This window comes from Barbatula barbatula (assembly GCF_947034865.1).
Source record: "Barbatula barbatula genome assembly, chromosome: 10".
Taxonomy (NCBI): Eukaryota; Metazoa; Chordata; class Actinopteri; order Cypriniformes; family Nemacheilidae; genus Barbatula; species Barbatula barbatula.
Window position 1 is genome coordinate 859,999 of NC_136773.1, and position 18,911 is coordinate 878,909.

The following is an 18,911-nucleotide window of genomic DNA, read 5'->3' on the forward strand; positions in this document are numbered from 1 at the left end:
AAATGAATATATTGTCTGTTGTCATATCCATTTGATATAATTTCAATGCTTAAACTAATGTCAATAACATTTGAATTTAAACATTCCCCAATAAATGAACAATAGCTATAACCATTTCAAACAATTATACTGGCCAAAAATATCTACATCTAAACAATTTATAGTGATCTAAAAAAACTAAGAAAACTGTACGAATATAAAACAGTTAAACTAACTGAACATGAAATCAGTTTAATAAAGAAAACATACAGATTTTAAAAAGGTTCATTCAGATGTACAAAACTAAACATGTTCTGCACACCAAACTGTTCTGAATTAGCAATCCCTGTTTCCATTGCATATTTAAATGCTTCACATGAGTTTTTCAAGGGATTACTATCGAAAGCCAACAGGATCACAATCTGCGTGCTTTTGATCACCATATTAATATTAAAAGGGCGATGTCTTAACACTGCCTGGTGCTAAATTAACATCATATGCCGCCACACGTTTAAATACGACTTCATATTTGCATGTTCAACTTGCAAACACTTGACTCTGTACTTCCTCCTACATCAAGCGTGACCTTTTCAACATAATTGCTTATTTTGTGAAGTCGTGAGTGCGCTTTGCAGAACAGAGCAATTTGTGTTTATAAAGTATATACATATTTATTTTTGGGGGGAAATTACGTTTGGCTAGATAAGACCCTTATTCATCGTATGGTATCTTTTAAAGCCCTTTGAAGCTGCACTGAAACTGCTATTTTGACCTTCAACCGTTTGGAGTCCATTGAAGTCCACTATATGGAGAATAATCCTGGAATGTTTTCATCAAAAACATTCATTTCTTTTCGAAGAAAGAAGAAAATACATAAACATCTTGGATGAAAACAGGTGTGAATAAATTATCATGAAAATGTATGTTGAAAGTGAACAATTCCTTTAAGGCGTGATTGTGTGTTAGCGTGTTAGTTTCACGTGGTTTGTCTGTTTTGGCCTTCCATATTTCTTCTCATCACTGGAACAAAAAAAGGAAGTCGAGTTGAAAAAGCAGTTAAATGTCACCAGAGAGAGCGCAATTCACCCATCCGTCCTGCAGAGGGCGACACAAGCTCCTAACACACTGGTCACATAACAAGCTTACCAAAATAAACCCCAATTTATTTCTCCTACAGTACTGATCTAAATTAAACTGTCACACTTTCTTTATCATTTTTATCAAACACTGCAACGATATTACGTTCAAGATATATTATAGACAATATATTAAAATCGTGGGGATACTGTCCTAGGCCATTCAAAACATTCTGGTTTGTTTATAAGCCACGCTTGTCTGATATATGGACAGAACACATTTGTATTCGTATGTACATAAAGGTTTGTCAGTAATCGTCTGATCGTAAAATGATAATGGAAAAGAAATAGCACAGCACACATAATGCAAAACATCGTACATTTTGTAGAAACAGTAGGTGAATATGAAATAAGTCTTCTTTCATAGTGTGTACTTGTATTATCTATTCCCACGTTAGTCCAGATGATAAGCTTTCTCACAGAAAGTTCTACTGTGTCCCATATCTCAGTGGCTATACGATTTATAATAAATGAATATGAAATTAAAAGCATATTCAATTATCCAGAAACAGGTGTGATCTCCAGCTGGCTCGTAAATGTCTTCTTTTCTCTTATCAGTTGTGCTCATGCAGCCTTTTATTGTCCCGCATCTTGAATGCGCCGCGTGACGCAGGTGATGCAGACTGACGCAGATGGGCGGGTGTGATCGGGTCATCCTCTTTCTCCTCCATCCATGAGCTGCTGGACTCTGGACCAGTTACTGTACGCGGAGCTCGCATCAGCTTATCCGAGTTTAATTATAGCTGCGACCTGATTTCAGCACGGCGGGGACTCAACAGCAGCCGCTCATCTAAAGCGCTGTAGACTGCGCACGAACCGGGATCTCATCTCCTGGATAACACGAGCAATACAGCATCCGCGGAACGATGGCGTCCAAACGCGCAGGGCTGATGTCCGTCATTCAGCTTCTGGCTGTCATCATCATGTCCGCGCACATCTCCGCGTTCCCCACACCTGCCGGACCCGACGGTGAGTTATAGCACATCACATTCAATAATCCACCTATGGCTTTAACAATCGAATCGCCCTCTTAGTGTTATGACAACATGTCTGGTAAACTGGCTTATTTATTATGAAGGAATAATATTTGTGTATGATTGTTGTTGCTGTGGAAAGCATCTGGACACGGCGGAAGGCTTTTATTTAGTTGTGTTTTAGTTCTTCACTGGGAAGCTCTCTGCGTTTTCAAAAGGCTTTTAAGCTTTTGTCCTATAATCCAATAATTCAGTAAGATTCACTCGGACTGTTTAAATTGCAACTGAAAGTTCTAATAAAACATCCAAAAGAAAGTAGTAGCGTATTACCTGCGTAAAGATTGTGGTTATAAGCAACGATTGTTATAACAATGTAGTTACAGTGTTATGACTATTTAATATTAGAGTCAGACTGTAGTTCTCCAGTAGTCCTCCTAGTCATGTATTAAGGTCAAGACTGACTGATCCCTGATCTGATCTCTGCTTTTAATGACGGTGTGTTCTTTTGTCCAGATAAGAGTGTGTACAACCGAGAGCTGACAGAAGAGAAACCATTAGAACAGCAGGTGTGATCTCAGAAATATTCACATATTACTATATTAATGAACATATCACTGTTCATTTTCATTTATTATTTTCTTTAAAAAAAGATTAAAAGTCTTTGAACACAACTATTTGAAGAGTTTGCTTCCAAAATGAGATTTTTCAAAAACATCATGTTTTGATTATGTAACATGTTTTAATTGTGTTAGTTAGCTGTATTATTTTGAGTTATTGTGTTTGATTGATATTAATTGGACTGCGCAATAAAAAACAGGGACATTTCTAGAAACAGACTTCTCATTTTGAAACCAAACTCTTCATTTGCTTCCAAGAATACACAACAAACATTAAAAGGGGCTTGATGTATAAAAGTAAAAAAATAAAGAAAAAAACAAGATATTGTGCTTTTTTCAATAGATTGCAGAAGCTGACAGTCGCATTAGGAAGACAGGTGAGAAATAATCCCATCCGTGCTGAAGAAACACTTTATAGTGATCAATAGCGTTTCTTTCTCAAGTGTGAAAGTTGCTTGTTGGCTCAGTGTGATGTCCATCCATCCAGACCCCAAGCCAACGGCACCAGCAGAGTCAAAGTCAGAGAACGATGACATCACTTTCCTAAAGTCTCTGGCTGAGAAGTCCAAAGAGTCAAACAATGAGACTCCTGTGTCCGATTCTGTGTATGATGAGTCTGACTCCACTAAAAACAGAAGACTGGCCGATGACTATGACTCTACCAAGAATGGAATGGACTACAAATACCAAGGTGAGAAAACAGAAACCCTGCTGATGAAATACAGCCAGACAGAGCACACGAGGAATACTGTTCACTGTGACCTTCAAAATCCATAACAGCCGTGAATATTTACTCTTTACATAAAATTGAATGACAAATGCTAACTACTGGTCTTATAACAATTGATCAGACATTTAATATTGCAGAATATATAGTGCCCGACTTTATTTGTTTCTAAATATGCAGTATATTATATAAGTGTAGCAGGTTTATGATGAACATTATCCGTATGTATCTCTCTGTGTAAGTTAGTTTGTAAAGTAATAAAATACGCACAGGTTAAGAAAAACCAAGCTGTTCAAAGGTCATGTCATCTATTGCTCCTGCTAATCCAGTCCTGTGATTTAAAATGCAGGAACAGGTGGCAGACACCACAGGTCAATGGAGAGAGAGAGAGAGAGAGAGAGAGAGAGAGAGAGAGAGAGAGAGTGAGAGAGGATTATCTCTCTCTCTCTCTCTCTCTCTACAGACTGAATGTTTTAAAGCATTACACGTCCGTCTCTAACAGCAGGACACGTATATATGTGCCGTAGTCAAACTGAGTTATTCACATATTCTTGTTTGGTGACTTGTTTACATTGCGTGATGTTTGTTTCTTGAAGTTGTGTACATTTACAGACTTATTTAGAAAACTAAAAAGGGTCTTTCTTGTCGAACTTAAACTCGGTTCTAATAGGAACCGAGTTCTGTCATAATTTCTGTCATAATTTAGTCCAGTGCCGATCCTAGACGTCTGTCAAACTTGTGAGGGGCCCTTGTACAAATAATACAAATGAGATATAAGGCCTTAACATAACTGTATGTAACTACAAGAAATAAAAAACATGAATTAGCAAAGAACAACTTAACTTAAATAATTTAGTAAAACATTTCATTCCATTTTTGATTGACCTAAAGGCTCCGATTGACTTGTTTAAATGTCTTTGATCTGCTAAACACAAAGGAAGATATTTGAAAGAATGTCAGTAACCAGACAGATGTCGTTCCCCACGGACTCCCATAGTACTGTGACAGTAAATGGGGGATGAGGTCATATTTCTTACAAATATCTTCCTCTGTGTTCAGCAGATATCAAAGAAAGGTGAACGGGTTTAGAATAATCTGCCGGTAAGTAAATGAAGACAGAAGTTTCATTTTGGGGTGAACTATCCCTTTCAGTTCTTAAAATGTCTTAAATGTTACAATATTAAGACTTAAAGTCCCCGTGAACGGGAAGTTGTGATCGTTTTTAGATCTGTATTTTGAAGCATTATTTTGAATTTCCACCATTGAACAATGGTGGCCGTGGCTTTCGTCTTTCTCTTCGATTTGACTGGATGTATACAAACATCCGTTGCGTTTTGAAATCCAACTGGGAGCCGACTGACGGTTGAAGGGGAGGAGTTAACGGATGCTCCGCCCAAGACGTCTAACATAGACTAGATTATGAGGCCACGTGAATTTTAAAAAGAAAATGACCCACGTTGATACACTTTTAACAGAAAACACAGCAATATTTCATGACATTTTTTATTTATTTCACGGGGACTTTAAAGGCCAAAGAGTCAACAATTTAATTGGTGGGGTCACCATCTTAATAACAACATTAAACATTTACATGTTATTTGAGTCATTTTAATCTCTAGAGAGAAATTGTCATTGCTTCAGTCACACAACCTGATTATTCCAAACAGAAAGTGATTTGTTTAGAAAGCGGGGGTTCTGTCTGCATTACTTCAAAAAGTGAAAGGTTTTGATAATGTACATTTAGGGTTTCTGTCTTTTTCGTTTATGAAGAGAAAAGAGAATTGAAAGAGAGAGAACTACTCAGAACGCAGATGAAACCTACTTTCTCGTTTTGTTCAAGGTGACGAAATGTTTGGTACAGTTCACCCTAAATTCTGTTTAGTTATAGTTTGACTACATCAGATATTTCTACTGAACAATCCGGGACATTTTGACATTCGTGATATGATTTTTTGAAATCATGTTTAGATTCGTACAGTATAATTCAGATTTGAACAAAGGCCCTCTCTCTCTCTCTCTCTCTCTCTCTCTCTCTGTGTCTGATGTGAGCGTCAGACGTTTGATCAGTGTCATGTTTCAGTCTGATACTGACTTTACAGGAAGACATATGAGCAGTAACTGGATCTGTGTGCTAGATAATGGCCGATGGACTGAAGGTTTTGCGCAGTGGGAGGTGTTTTGTGGGCCTCGGCTGTGGAATTACAAACAAGAACTGCTGGCAACACTCATTTTATTATAACACCTCCTCCTACGGTGTTACGGTCTCTTCTTATCCTAACAACAGAATCTAAAGCTTTTGAGAGCTTGTTACTGATCATTTCTAGATATGGTCAGATTTCTCCTGGTATGGAATAGAAATCTATGGATCAGTGAAGTTTAAGCAGTGCTGGAAATTCACTGCACGGAGGAAACTTGAGTCAAACTGTATTCATGTGAGAAATGTGCAAAGGATAAAAGATGCAACTCTGTCGCTGGGACCTTTAGAATTACCACACGTACACACAGTTATATTACACACTTATTACAAACATACAGCACATGATGTCATGATGACCAATGAGAAGTATTTTAAGAGAGGACGAGCAATATTCACGTGAGGTCATTTCTGTAAATTGGAGTGATGTGACGTGGTTATGTGTTTTGTTTCAGATGATCCTGAGAGCTTCCGCCAGCTAGATGGGACGCCCCTGACAGCTCAGGACATCGTCCAGAAAATCGCCAACAAAATCTATGAAGAGGATGATAGAGGAGTGTTTGACAGGATTGTGTCGAAACTCCTCAAGCTGGGTCTAGTAAGACATCAGTCTTCATTCGTTTGTTTTGATGAGTGCTAACATCAGGGTGATGGCAGAATCATTAAGAACACAGAATGGCTGTCAAAACGCAGAAACAAATGTATAGTATAATGCAATGGAAGTCGCTTTGGATACAAAAGTATGCATACGTTTAGAAATGAAAATGTATCCAAAATGTGCTCATTTCTCTATAGGGGAATGAAAATTGTCTGTCATAAAGTAACCCTGTTTAACTGATCGTAGTAGAAGGAGTAAGACGTGCGTCTGTGATGTTCTTCAGATCACAGACAGTCAGGCAGAGACGCTGGAGTATGAGGTTGCTGAAGCCCTGCAAGATCTGATTACCAAAAACGCCAAAGACAACATGATCGGAGAGCTGAGTATGGACTACCCTGTGAACACGGCGGCTGAAGACACACACAACAATATGGTATGAGTGTGTGTTTACAACCCGTCCACATCTAAAGCCTTTCTCATTTAACCCGACGGTTCCCTGTTTGCTTGTGTTCAGGAGGAGGAAGACAGACCCAGCCGGCGGGACGACGAAGAGGACGAGGGTGGTGATGATGGCGATGAAGAGCCGGAGGAGGAGAGCAAAGATGACACAGTAAGAGCTGATGACTCATGGGACACTGTGAGCGACGGAAATGACAGGAATGAACTCAACCCTGAGGATGGACTGCAGGACCTTCAGTACTTCCCCAACTTCTACAGACTGCTCAAGAGCCTCGACACAGGTACACAACACTTGAGTGGAGTTGAGCTTTTGTATTCTTTCAAATACACAGGAGGAATCTGAGTTGGTTTTGTCACTACAGATCAGGATCGAGAGGAGAGAGAGACCCTCATCACCATCATGAAGACTTTGATCGACTTTGTGAAGATGATGGTGAAATACGGCACCATCACACCTGAAGAAGGGGTTTCTTATCTTGGTAAGAGCACAGATATCCATCTACTGTTGGACTCATACAGTTTCTGTCCACATGAAAGAGTCAAGAAAGAGACGGCTGAAGTCTTCGGTCAGCTTGAAAGGGTGATGTATGTTTTGAGGTGGAGTGGGGTGCTGATACCTTCACCAGTAGACCCAGTGGCTCTCATTCATACATCTGAACTCATGAGACGTCTGTTTCCCCTTTGTGTTTTGGGGGATTCCCTGAGATAAGCCTAATGAGCTTTGCATCCGTAAGAAGAACACGAAGCTTTGTCCTCCCTGACAGAGAGAGTGAGAGGTTCCATACGATGTTTACCACTCATTTGCTTGCGTGTGTTTGGCTGGTGTTGGATCTACGTGACGTCTTTGAGCTGTGGTGTGAGACCCACTGTTTTGACGACAAATGATGGTTGAATTTTTTTTCAGCTGCTGATTCGTAAACAGTCAAACTCCATGCAGCTTGTAGACTAAAACATGTGTTCTTGTCAGTGCCGTGACTTGAGTAAAAGTTTGACTGATGTGACCGAGAACAGGACACAGATGGATGTGATGTGGTGTTGTTCATGAAAGGACAGAAGTACAGGATGTTTCGTGACTATACACTGTATGTTTAGGACATCTGTGTTCATTGCGTGTAATGAATTCCGTCTGTTTCTTAAATGAGATGTGACAGGACACAGAGAACAGCGTGGATTTCTCCATTACGTAATAAAGAGAGGAGGTTACTCAGGCAACCTGCGGCACGTGATGACAGCGCTGTATAGATCAAATGAAATGGAAGGCTGTGTTGCCGGGATACGGTCGTCTGGTTATTGATCGTGCTTAAAACATGAGATCAGGCTCCTGCCATTGTGTCCTAATCTTCCACCCTCAGATTGTGTGTTTGCGTGTCTTTGTGTGTTTGTCTATGGCAAACAGCTCCAGGTCGCATAATGAGTACATGCAGATATTGCTCTCTGTTTAGCCTTTGTATAAACACTACTTATCACCACAATACAACTGGCAGTATTTCCAAAAAGATGAAAACTATAAAGAATTGGATTGTCAGGTTTGTGATGTCTGTGTGTCAGGTGGTTGGAGTGGAGCGGTGACACTCATCTCATGAGACATTATGAAGAATCATGCACTCACATATAATGATCTACCAAATCAAAGCCCTTTTAAACATGTTACCAGCTCATCAAGATGCGAATTGCGTCAGTATTTTCATATTAAACTCCCTCTGTCGTGTTCTGACACATTTCCTATTGAAACAGAATTTTATTCGGGGGTCCCTCTGTGCCCCCAATACAATCGACTATTGTCAATGTTTGATTATTTGCAGTCAGACTTTAAACCTTACACACACTATTCTATTAGTTGTAGCTGTGTTGAGCAAGTGCATTGTGATTGTCAAAACATTTGATCATTTCATTACGTCCAATTTTAGGTGAGCTGTCCCTTTAAATTATGAGCACAGACCATACGAAGGTTGTGGAATTTGTTGTTCAACGCATTTAACTATTGAATATACTTGATAACCATTCAATTAATTTGCAATATGCACACAACTATTCTTAACCTTATCCCAAAAAACACGGAATTGATAGATAATTGTAAATTACACGAATCACGTAAATGACATCTTTTTTATAAATATCAGCATTTTCTAGTTTGCATCAGTAAATACTGTCGGATGTTCAACATTTCTATCGTTAAACACTTAACAGTTGTCAGTTATTGAATGTTTTAAGTCACTTACAGTATGTCGTGCGTTGGACAGCACTCTTTTAACTTTAAAATTGAAGCGTCTTTCTTGCTGAACAGCTCAAGACGTGACGGTAGCTCTGTCTTCTTTGATTCGATTGGTCACCTCACTCATTTTGAAATCACAATGTTGGGTTTATTCAGCATATTTGACACCCACCACAGAAAAAGTTGTGTGTACACAGAAAAAATGTGCGTGAGCAAACGGTAGTTTGTCGGGAATTTCAATTTTTTTTAATTTCGTGTGCTCTTGGGGCCCCTGGTGGTGGCGAGGCCCAAAGCAGCCGCTTAGTTAGCATATAGGCAGGGCCGGCTCTGAATGAAGCCGAGGTGTAGACATACATCCAAGCATTTTAAGACAGGACAATGATTTGCACAGGAAAAACAATGTTTAATTGTGTAATTGTGATGGTCAAAGATAAGTTTTACTTTAAGGATTTCCAGAATCACAGAGAGCAGTGTATTATTTACATCAGTGAACAATAATGTATCAGAAAAACAGAACACATTGTGATTGATTGTGTTTTTCACACAGAAAACCTGGATGCTATGATCGCCCTGCAGACCAAGAACAAGTTGGGCAAATCTCTGATTCCTCTCAGCGTTACGCCCCCTACAGGTACTAAAACATGTTGAGTTGTTCTGCCACACTTTACAATAAGGTTATATGTAGCTAGGGTTGGGAATCGAAAATCTATTTCAAAACTCGGAATCAAAAGGAGCAGGAATCAGATACTTGAAATTAAAACTTTGATTCCTCTTATTCCAATATGTTCATGTGTTAACTTGTGATAAAGCACAGGAACCACAAATTGACCATAGTTTCATTAGAGGAACTACACTTGAACCATGATGTAGTAAAGTAATACAAATTGTAATAAACCAGACTAAACATGGTTGCATGTGTAAACGGTGTTCAGAAATTGATTTGATTTGATTCAATTTGTTGTCATTGCACACATTCAAGTACAGTGCAACAAAATGTATTATATATATATGTAATGTAATATATCTATATTTTGCAAACTAGTCAATAAGCAGGACAAGTGGCCAATACAGGTTGATATCTAAATTTAAACTGGGAAACGATACCCATCACTGTATGAAGCTAACATGAACTATCAAAGAACAGTGTAGTTTTATACAAGCACAGTTGTTCATTGTTTGTTCATATTAGTTTATTAAACGATGTTAACAGATAATCTATGAAATGTTTTAGTTAATGGTGCAATTTGCATTATAAGATCAACAAATGCCACAGAAGCCATTTGTTCATTTTAACTTCACATTCTAGTAATGTAGTTACTGTAACAGGAGAGCCGGTGACTTCAGTGACCGTTGGCGACAGGAAGTGGGCGTATATAGCGACGTGACAAAGTTGAGAGTTGCTCACCTTTATGCAAATGAAGAGCGACTACCAATAGGAGTAAAGCAGCGGAGCTCACGTCAGCCGTCTCTCGTCAGTTACAGCAGACAGTTTGTTCATAACCAAATGTAGGAACGCCTCAGAGCAAGAGCCGGAGTGTACGCACAGTAACTAATGTTAACAAAAGGAACCTGTTCATAAAGTGTTATCGTGCTGTGTTTTTTTATGGTTTGAAATCCAGATCTGGTTTGTTGGTTCCCATCAGTCACATTATAAAGTGCAAGTCTCCCCCTCTCCATCCAGAGAAAGCAGCAGATGATGATGACAACACCAAAACAGAGGCTGCCAAAATGCAGAAAGAGTATGAGGCCCTGAAAGACTCAACCAAAGATGTGCAGCAGACTGCAGAAGAGACCAGTGAGTACAGTTTCATCCTCTCACATCTTCACACCAACACCAGATCACTACTACTGACGGTAATGAAGGAATTACGAGCTCACGTCCAGGGACATTATTCAGTCGTCATCTAACACATTTCACATAAAAAACATCAGTTTCTTTCAGAAGTGTCATTCTGTCTTTTGTCAGCTCATCCTGGAAGGTCTGAGAGCTATCTGGAGGCAATCCGCAAGAACATTGAATGGCTGAAGACACACAACAAGGACGGCAACAAAGACAGTAAATATTTATTAATTTCACATCATCAGATCAATGGTTTCCCCACAAACAGATTTGTCATTTAAGAGAATCTGTTTGTGATAGGATTCTGATTTGGTTGGATTGAAGCTGATAAACGTTTAGGTGTAATCTTCATAATGTCTTTTAATGGCTGACGATCAGAGGGATGATGGTCAAGAGTCCAGTCTCTCTTTCTCTCTCAGACCCATCCAAGAGCTTTTCTTTAAAGTGAAGATACACTATTTATTTGAAACACGGAGATGAAAAACGCTTTTCTTTCCCTTATTTTGCAATTGAAATAAGGTCGGGTGAGAGAGCTCATGAATATGCGTGGCTTTAATGAGCTTGGCCCGGTTACAGCGCTGCGACTGGAATCTGCTGCGTTATAGACAAAAGATCCGTGCGTACGAGAGCGGACATCTGTCTGTGTTATTCAGAGCTCTCTCTCTCTCTTCATATTCCACAGAAGCCTGTTATAATCGTGAAACCCACATGATACACATTTTATAAAAGACAAAAGCATGAATCTAATTCAGCAATATATTTCATTCATGTTGTCATGGTTACTGTTCGTAACGTGTGTCTCTCAGAAATCATCCGCACACACGTATGTAATGTGTGTGCAGTTCATCACGGCCACGGGCTGAGCGAGACAGAAAACACACAGCTCTTGTGTATTCAAACTGCCCACGCTCACAAACATGCAACCTTTAAAGCCCCCACACATGCACGCTGCTCCAAAACCTCCGCGTTACCTCTTAACATTCACAGGATGTTTATTATAGTGTAAATCCTGCTCGAGCACTAAATAGGTTTTAGAGAAGGGCTCCATACATGTGTCTCTACTGACATGTTGTTCTCCTCAAGATTACGACCTGTCCAAGCTGAGGGACTTCATGGACCAGCAGGTGGACGCTTACATGGATAAAGGCATTCTGGAGAAAGATGAAGGTGACATCATCAAAAGAATCTACGGAAGCCTGTAGGAACTGCAGACCAAGCTTCTCCTGTAATCCAGTAACTGTTAGACTGTGTACTAAATCAATTTCCACTGGCCATACTAACACGGTTCCTAATGCTTTAACTCCTGATAAAACATACTTTTTAGTGAGCGACTCAGGCAGTATTTCTGCAAAAGTGTATTCTCCTGGAGGCAATATCTTCTCTCAGTCTCACGATGTACTGCTGGACGAACGACGTTTCAGTTGGAAGTGTTCTTAGTCCCCAGTAAATGTGGCGGTAAGACGAGTGTAAACTAGAAGCTTTTGCACCCGTTCTCTTTCGCAATAGACTTTTACATCATCTTCTGCATTTATGTCTTTAACATTCATTCATCATTCATGTATGGTCAAGAGCATCTTTTCCTAATTTGATTTTTTTAGAATGAGATTCATCTGCGTTGTTGTTTCTTAATCAACCACATTAAATCAGTGTATACTGGCAGTGAATCTGTCGTTTTCTCTTGTGTTTGACCCCCTGATCTGATCTGTAGGGGGCGATCTCTTTGCTTTTCTGGGTTGTTTCTTCACTATAGGTCTCTGTATATTCACAACAAATCAAGTATTTTTAAATGTAAATATTGTGATTTTCCAAATATCAAATAAACATTGCCTTTCTTTAAATATGTGCTCCGTCCTTTGAATCATACAACTGTGAATGGTGAATTTATCATGAAGATCAGGTCGGACGTGTCGCTGTATTGACAACACTGTCACATACATTTAATTATTCGTGTGTCTTACTGGTATATTTTATATCAGCGTACAAAATATTACCAATACACTAAATCATCATTAATGATTATATACGTTAACAAATAAATGACATTGTTGGTCCATGCATATATGCTTACACAACATCCAACCAGAGTCTTCTATAATAACAATACATGAAAAACACACCGTCATAAGATTATACTGCTTTTAAAATATGCGCTTTCATTGATCTCTGTAAAAAAAACAGTACACATCCCCTCTTTATTACCAAACTACTGTAAACAGAGCCATCTGGAAAACTTCTGACAGTATCCACACAAACACAGTTGATATCCATCCTACTGTAACTTACTTTTAAGAAAACTCGTTTAAATGTAGAAAGACAGACTTCATGTTTATTGTGTGTGTTTCCATGGTGATACAAAGGTGCGATGTCCATCCTATAATAAATGCAACACTTTCCTGCAGATCTGTGTTAATCGATGTAATAACTGACGCTCATGATCAGTTTACAGAAGCTTTTATTCTGTACACACAGAAACACAACACACATCCCTCTCAAAGCCACGCATAAAGCTTTTAATAGGCCAATGAAAAAGAAAGAAGTGACGAAAAACCAGCAGACGGGCTTGATTTACCTTTGGGACAGTATGTTACAGAATATTTTATAAGCAGAGACAGTGTAAGGACATTTCTCAGAAGAAGACAAACCCTGCCGCTGTATCCACACGTGAGGAACTAAAATGCTTAAAATCTGAATTAAAATCACTGTAATACTGCTGGAGAAGGCGATGACAGCAAGTCAAGGAGCAGAATAAAGATCTCCTGAAGACCACCACATCAGATTTCCTGATACGATGATGCTGAGATTGTTGGGTCATCTTCCTCCCTAAAATTAAACACACACACAATCGATTAAAAACATAAAATAAATACTTCACCTTTAAGAGCTCGAGATTGCAGCACCATAATATTTGAGTCTGGTTTGACTTCTTCATTCATCTCGGTTGTAAATGATCTTTTCCAATCATATAAACAGACACTCGCATGTGTGTTTGTGTCTCTGCAGAGCGTCATGATTTATTCAGGACATTTGTAAGACTCATCTCTCTTACAGCAACACACTCGGAGCTGAGAGAAATACTTCACACTTCAGTATATTTACACATAGAACAGAATGAGGAAGAAATGTCTGCTTTACAACTCGATATCTGCTTGTATTAACTACTACTATTAACTACGACAGAGGCGGTCAACACCTCTTCTGCAGAATTCAAAGAGACATAGAAGACATTTCTGTCACCATTTATCACCTGTAGGAGTTTCTTTCTTCTTGGATGAGATGTTGAGCTACGAGAGGATCATCGGCGAATATCAACTCAAATATGTCATTAGGGCTGCCCCTGACTACAGATCTTTGTAGACGACTAGTAGTCGTTCATGAAGGCCATTAATCCACTATTCGCACGTTTATGTTATTTCCATGAACGTGAATGCTGCAACTATCCACTAGATGTCACTTTTCCTTTTACGACGGGTGGATGTTACGACAGGGAGCGTATCCTTCGTTCTTTGCTTCATTAACATGGCGGATGCGGGTGTGTCGTCAAATTTAACATCATCTTCACATACAAGTCAGAGGTTCATAGGATCGCAGTCCCTCTTTACTGCTAATATTGTGAAATTGTGTTTGTTTTACTGTATCTAAAATGTAAAATAACCCAAGTGTGTTTAAAGTTTAATATACAGGTATTGTGATATTTACTGATCTTTTCTTGAAGTATCTGTATTAAATCTATAATCATTGACTCTAATCGAATCGAGCGCTTGTGAATCAGAACATCAGAATGATACCCAGCCCTAAACAAAACCATAATAATGAGCCTTTAAAATATGAATGAAGCGCTCAAACGCACACATCATGCAATCTGCTGTGACATCGGCAAAAGTTATGATTATATGTCTCAATATACTATACCAGTAGTGAAAACAAAGAAATGGAACAAATTTAGATTTTAGGCAAACGATCATCACTTTTCCCTTTGATTTCTGCGTCTCCGCCATCAGTGCTCTTCTTCCCAACGGCTTCACAGAGCTCAGTTTTGTTTAAACACGACTGTCGGCATTGACTGGAAAACTGAGCTCTGTGTTCAGCGCACGATGAGCTAGTGCTCAGAAGAGGATTATTCCACCATCACGCCGAAGCGTTCCAAGCCATGTGAGTCTGGGTCCATGACACCTTTACAAACTGTTCTCAGGTCGGAGTTTTCGTCACGGTTGTCTAACAGTCCTGAACATTTCTGTCATGCGCCCTGCGGTGGAAAATGAAACCATTTAGGTAGCGGCTGGCATGGATCGGCACGATTAAGCGACAAGAACCATTCGGTGTGATGGTGGAAAAGCACTCATCGAAGGCCTTCAGAAAGAAGCGCACTGATGACTCACTTTTACATTTATTCATTTGGCAGATGCTTTTATCCAAAGCGACTTACAAGTAGTTTTTTACGGTGGCACATTACTGCAGAGCAATCAGGGGTAAGGTGTCTTGCTCAAGGGCCCTTCAGTCATGACCTGCTGACACTGAGATTAGAACCTTCTGATCACAAGACCAACGCTCAAACCACTAGACCACAACTGACAAAGACTCAGACATGGAAGGGCCACCATAGTATCATGCCACTATCCAAGTTTACCGTAATGTTCTAGCGAACGGCTTTGTTAAGTGACTGAAATGAATAAATTGTGAGTTTGGGATTCTGTATTCCTTTAACCATACAGAACTGGTCAGAAGGCTTGTCGCAGTGCATTCTGGGATCGCCACATGCGTGATGGAACATAACAGGGCTGCATGTCTGAATAACACCCATGATGCTTTGAGGGCTGTGAATGTCTGGCAGCCGTCCCATCGAGGGAATCAGAGCGCGAACCTACGGCAGGTTCAACTGTAACACACCCGCATGTCTGACTTTAGCGCTTCCACTCGGAGTAACACGTCAGCTGTGCGTCACAAACACGCTTCAGATTTCTAGTGGAAGCGAGTGAGCGAGGGAAAGATCTTACAATATCCTGCCATCTCATTCACAAGATGATGCGTCATCTGAAATATAAACTGCAGCGAGTTCAATGCAGTGATTCAATCTGTGCTACACACACCAGCTACCTTAATGCTCAATTCTGCTAAGGATGGTGTAGTGATAGAGATGATCACACATACAGTATCTCTCTCTCTGCCTTTACCTCTCGCCGTCCTCTTTGAGTTTGCGTGCGGCTTGTTTGGACTGTTTGATCTGTAAGTCCAGTCGATGTAAGAAGTCTTTAGCGGAGAGCTCCTCGGTCTGCACCGGCCGGGTGTCGGGCTCCGGGACGGACTCTTCCGGCGGAGGGGACGGCGCGTCCACGTCCTGACTGACACACGGCGACTCCTGCGGCGTGTTTCCCTCGCTGTCGGGCGACTCCAGAGACAGTCCGTTAAACAGGGAACGCTTCTCGCGTCTAACAGGAATATTGAGAGTGTTCCTCAGGAATATGCAGTCGTTGCTGAAGAGTTTATTCACACGCTTGATTTGTTCCATCTGTTTAAAACACAGACGTGTGAAACACAGGAGTCATTTACTCATCATTGTTTGCTCCTTCAGTATTTACTACAGCATGACTGTATTTGCTCAGAGCTTCATGGATGTGATTTATACAAACATTACGGTTTGTGAATAGTCAGTTATGGCTTTATAATGTGTTTCTATTGTGTTCGCAGCACAGAGGCTGTGGGTTCAATTCCAGGAAACACACAAAGAGACAGACAGACACACACGCACACACACACACACAAACAAACAACACGCACATCACGCACGCATACACACACACGCACACAAACACACAACACACACACAACACGTACACAAAAAACACACACACACAACACACAAACACACAACAGGCACATCACGCACGCATACACACACACACACACACACACGCACACAAACAACACACACACACAACACGCACACAAAAAACACACACACACAACACGCACACAAAAAACAAACACACACACGCTCACAAACAACACACACACACAACACGCACGCGCACACACAACACAAACAACAAACACACAACACGCAAACAAACAAAACGCACACGCACACAAACAACACGCACACAAAAAACACACACACACAACACGCACACAAAAAACACACACACACACGCACACAAACAACACACACACACAACACGCACACACACACACACACACACCAAACAACACGCGCATACACACACACACACACACACAACACGCACACAAACAACACGCGCACACACACACACAACACGCACACAAAAAACACACACACACAACACGCACACACACCAAACAACACGCGCATACACACACACACACACAACACGCACACAAAAAACACGCGCACACCCACAACACGCATACAAACAACACGCGCACACACACAACGCGCACACACACAACACGCACACAAACAACACGCACACAAACAACACACAAACAACACGCGCACACACACACCACGCATACAAACAACACGCGCACACACACAACACGCACACAAACAACACACAAACAACACGCGCACACACACACCACGCATACAAACAACACGCGCACACACACAACACGCACACAAAAAACACACACACACACGCACACAAACAACACACACACACAACACGCACACACACACACACACACACCAAACAACACGCGCATACACACACACACACACACACAACACGCACACAAACAACACGCGCACACACACACACAACACGCACACAAAAAACACACACACACAACACGCACACACACCAAACAACACGCGCATACACACACACACACACAACACGCACACAAAAAACACGCGCACACCCACAACACGCATACAAACAACACGCGCACACACACAACGCGCACACACACAACACGCACACAAACAACACGCACACAAACAACACGCACACAAACAACACACAAACAACACGCGCACACACACACCACGCATACAAACAACACGCGCACACACACAACACGCACACAAACAACACACAAACAACACGCGCACACACACACCACGCATACAAACAACACGCGCACACACACAACACGCACACAAACAACACGCACACACACACACAGACGCACACACAACACGCGCACACACACACACACACACACACACACACACACAAAGTCACTTAAAAGCGTCTGTGGAATACACACACACACAAGTGTTGTCTATGTGAGGAGATGACTGGGTTTGTTTATATGATAGGTAATAATGCTGCACGTGTCAGATGTTGTGTAGATAGTGAGCACAGCGGGATGGACACAAACCGTGACGCCGTATCTCAGCGCTATTCCCTGCAGCGTTTCTCCGTCCGACACACGATGCTCTACGTACGTCTCTCCCAGCGGCGCCGTGACGCTCGCGGTGCTCCCGTAGGAACGCGTCTTCGTGCGGGCCAAACTCTGAGATAATTCACTGTCCGACTCGGAACCGGACCGGGATCTGTGGACCCGCGCGCATCCTCCATCATCCCGCAGCACGGGAGAATACTCCGCCATCTTCAATCCGTGTTGATTACACTAGCGTCACTCACGCGATAGAAACGCTCATGCTGTGGCGTGGCGGTGGGTCTTATCGGGGTGATTTGGGACTCACGGGTGATGCGAGGGCTTGTCCGGCGGCCATTGTAGTCACCGCGGGCTCGCGAGACGCTGACAGTCCGTTGAAATCTGATCCGCGCGTGTGACGATGAGACGCACAGTAAACGCGTCGCGTTTTTGGACGCTGTGTATCGATAGCAGCGTCGGAGCCGACCGACCAATCAAGGACTCGCGTAAGGCACGACGCTAGCAGCCAGTCAACCAATCAGGGACCCTGTTTATGCAGCAAGACAAGAGAGAATATGCACCAGTAGAATAAAACAAACAGCACAAACACTTATGATAACAATCACGAGCACAAGAACACATCATCACACAAACAGGTTTATGACGGAGCTTTATTTTCACTGTGTAGTTATTACTGTGAGTTAGCTCTTAGTTTACACAGGCTGAAAAAAATGATGATCCCCGATGATCGGCACAGAGGTCACTGACTGACCCTGAGACACTTAAGTGTTGAATGAACCCCGATGATCGGCACAGAGGTCACTGACTGACCCTGAGACGCTTAAGTGTTGAATGAACCCCGATGATCGG

At 41.3% G+C, this 18,911-nt stretch overlaps 2 protein-coding genes across 2 annotated transcripts; one reads left to right on the forward strand and one right to left on the reverse strand.

Annotated features, from left to right (window-relative positions):
- Positions 1-1,784: 1,784 nt before the first annotated feature.
- On the forward strand, positions 1,785-13,133 carry scg3 (secretogranin III). The gene is made up of 12 exons (XM_079465436.1): positions 1,785-2,084; positions 2,603-2,655; positions 3,050-3,083; positions 3,194-3,397; positions 6,083-6,225; positions 6,509-6,658; positions 6,740-6,965; positions 7,047-7,163; positions 9,444-9,527; positions 10,578-10,691; positions 10,863-10,952; positions 11,820-13,133. The coding sequence occupies exons 1-12, from the start codon at positions 1,982-1,984 to the stop codon at positions 11,936-11,938; spliced, it is 1,437 nt and encodes a 478-aa protein (XP_079321562.1). The 5' UTR covers positions 1,785-1,981; the 3' UTR covers positions 11,939-13,133.
- Positions 12,607-18,551, reverse strand: lysmd2 (LysM, putative peptidoglycan-binding, domain containing 2). Its single transcript, XM_079465437.1, has 3 exons — positions 18,042-18,551; positions 15,905-16,239; positions 12,607-13,556 (listed from the first exon to the last, which is right to left on the reverse strand). The coding sequence occupies exons 1-3, from the start codon at positions 18,270-18,272 to the stop codon at positions 13,508-13,510; spliced, it is 615 nt and encodes a 204-aa protein (XP_079321563.1). The 5' UTR covers positions 18,273-18,551; the 3' UTR covers positions 12,607-13,507.
- Between the last annotated feature and the right edge of the window lie 360 nt (positions 18,552-18,911).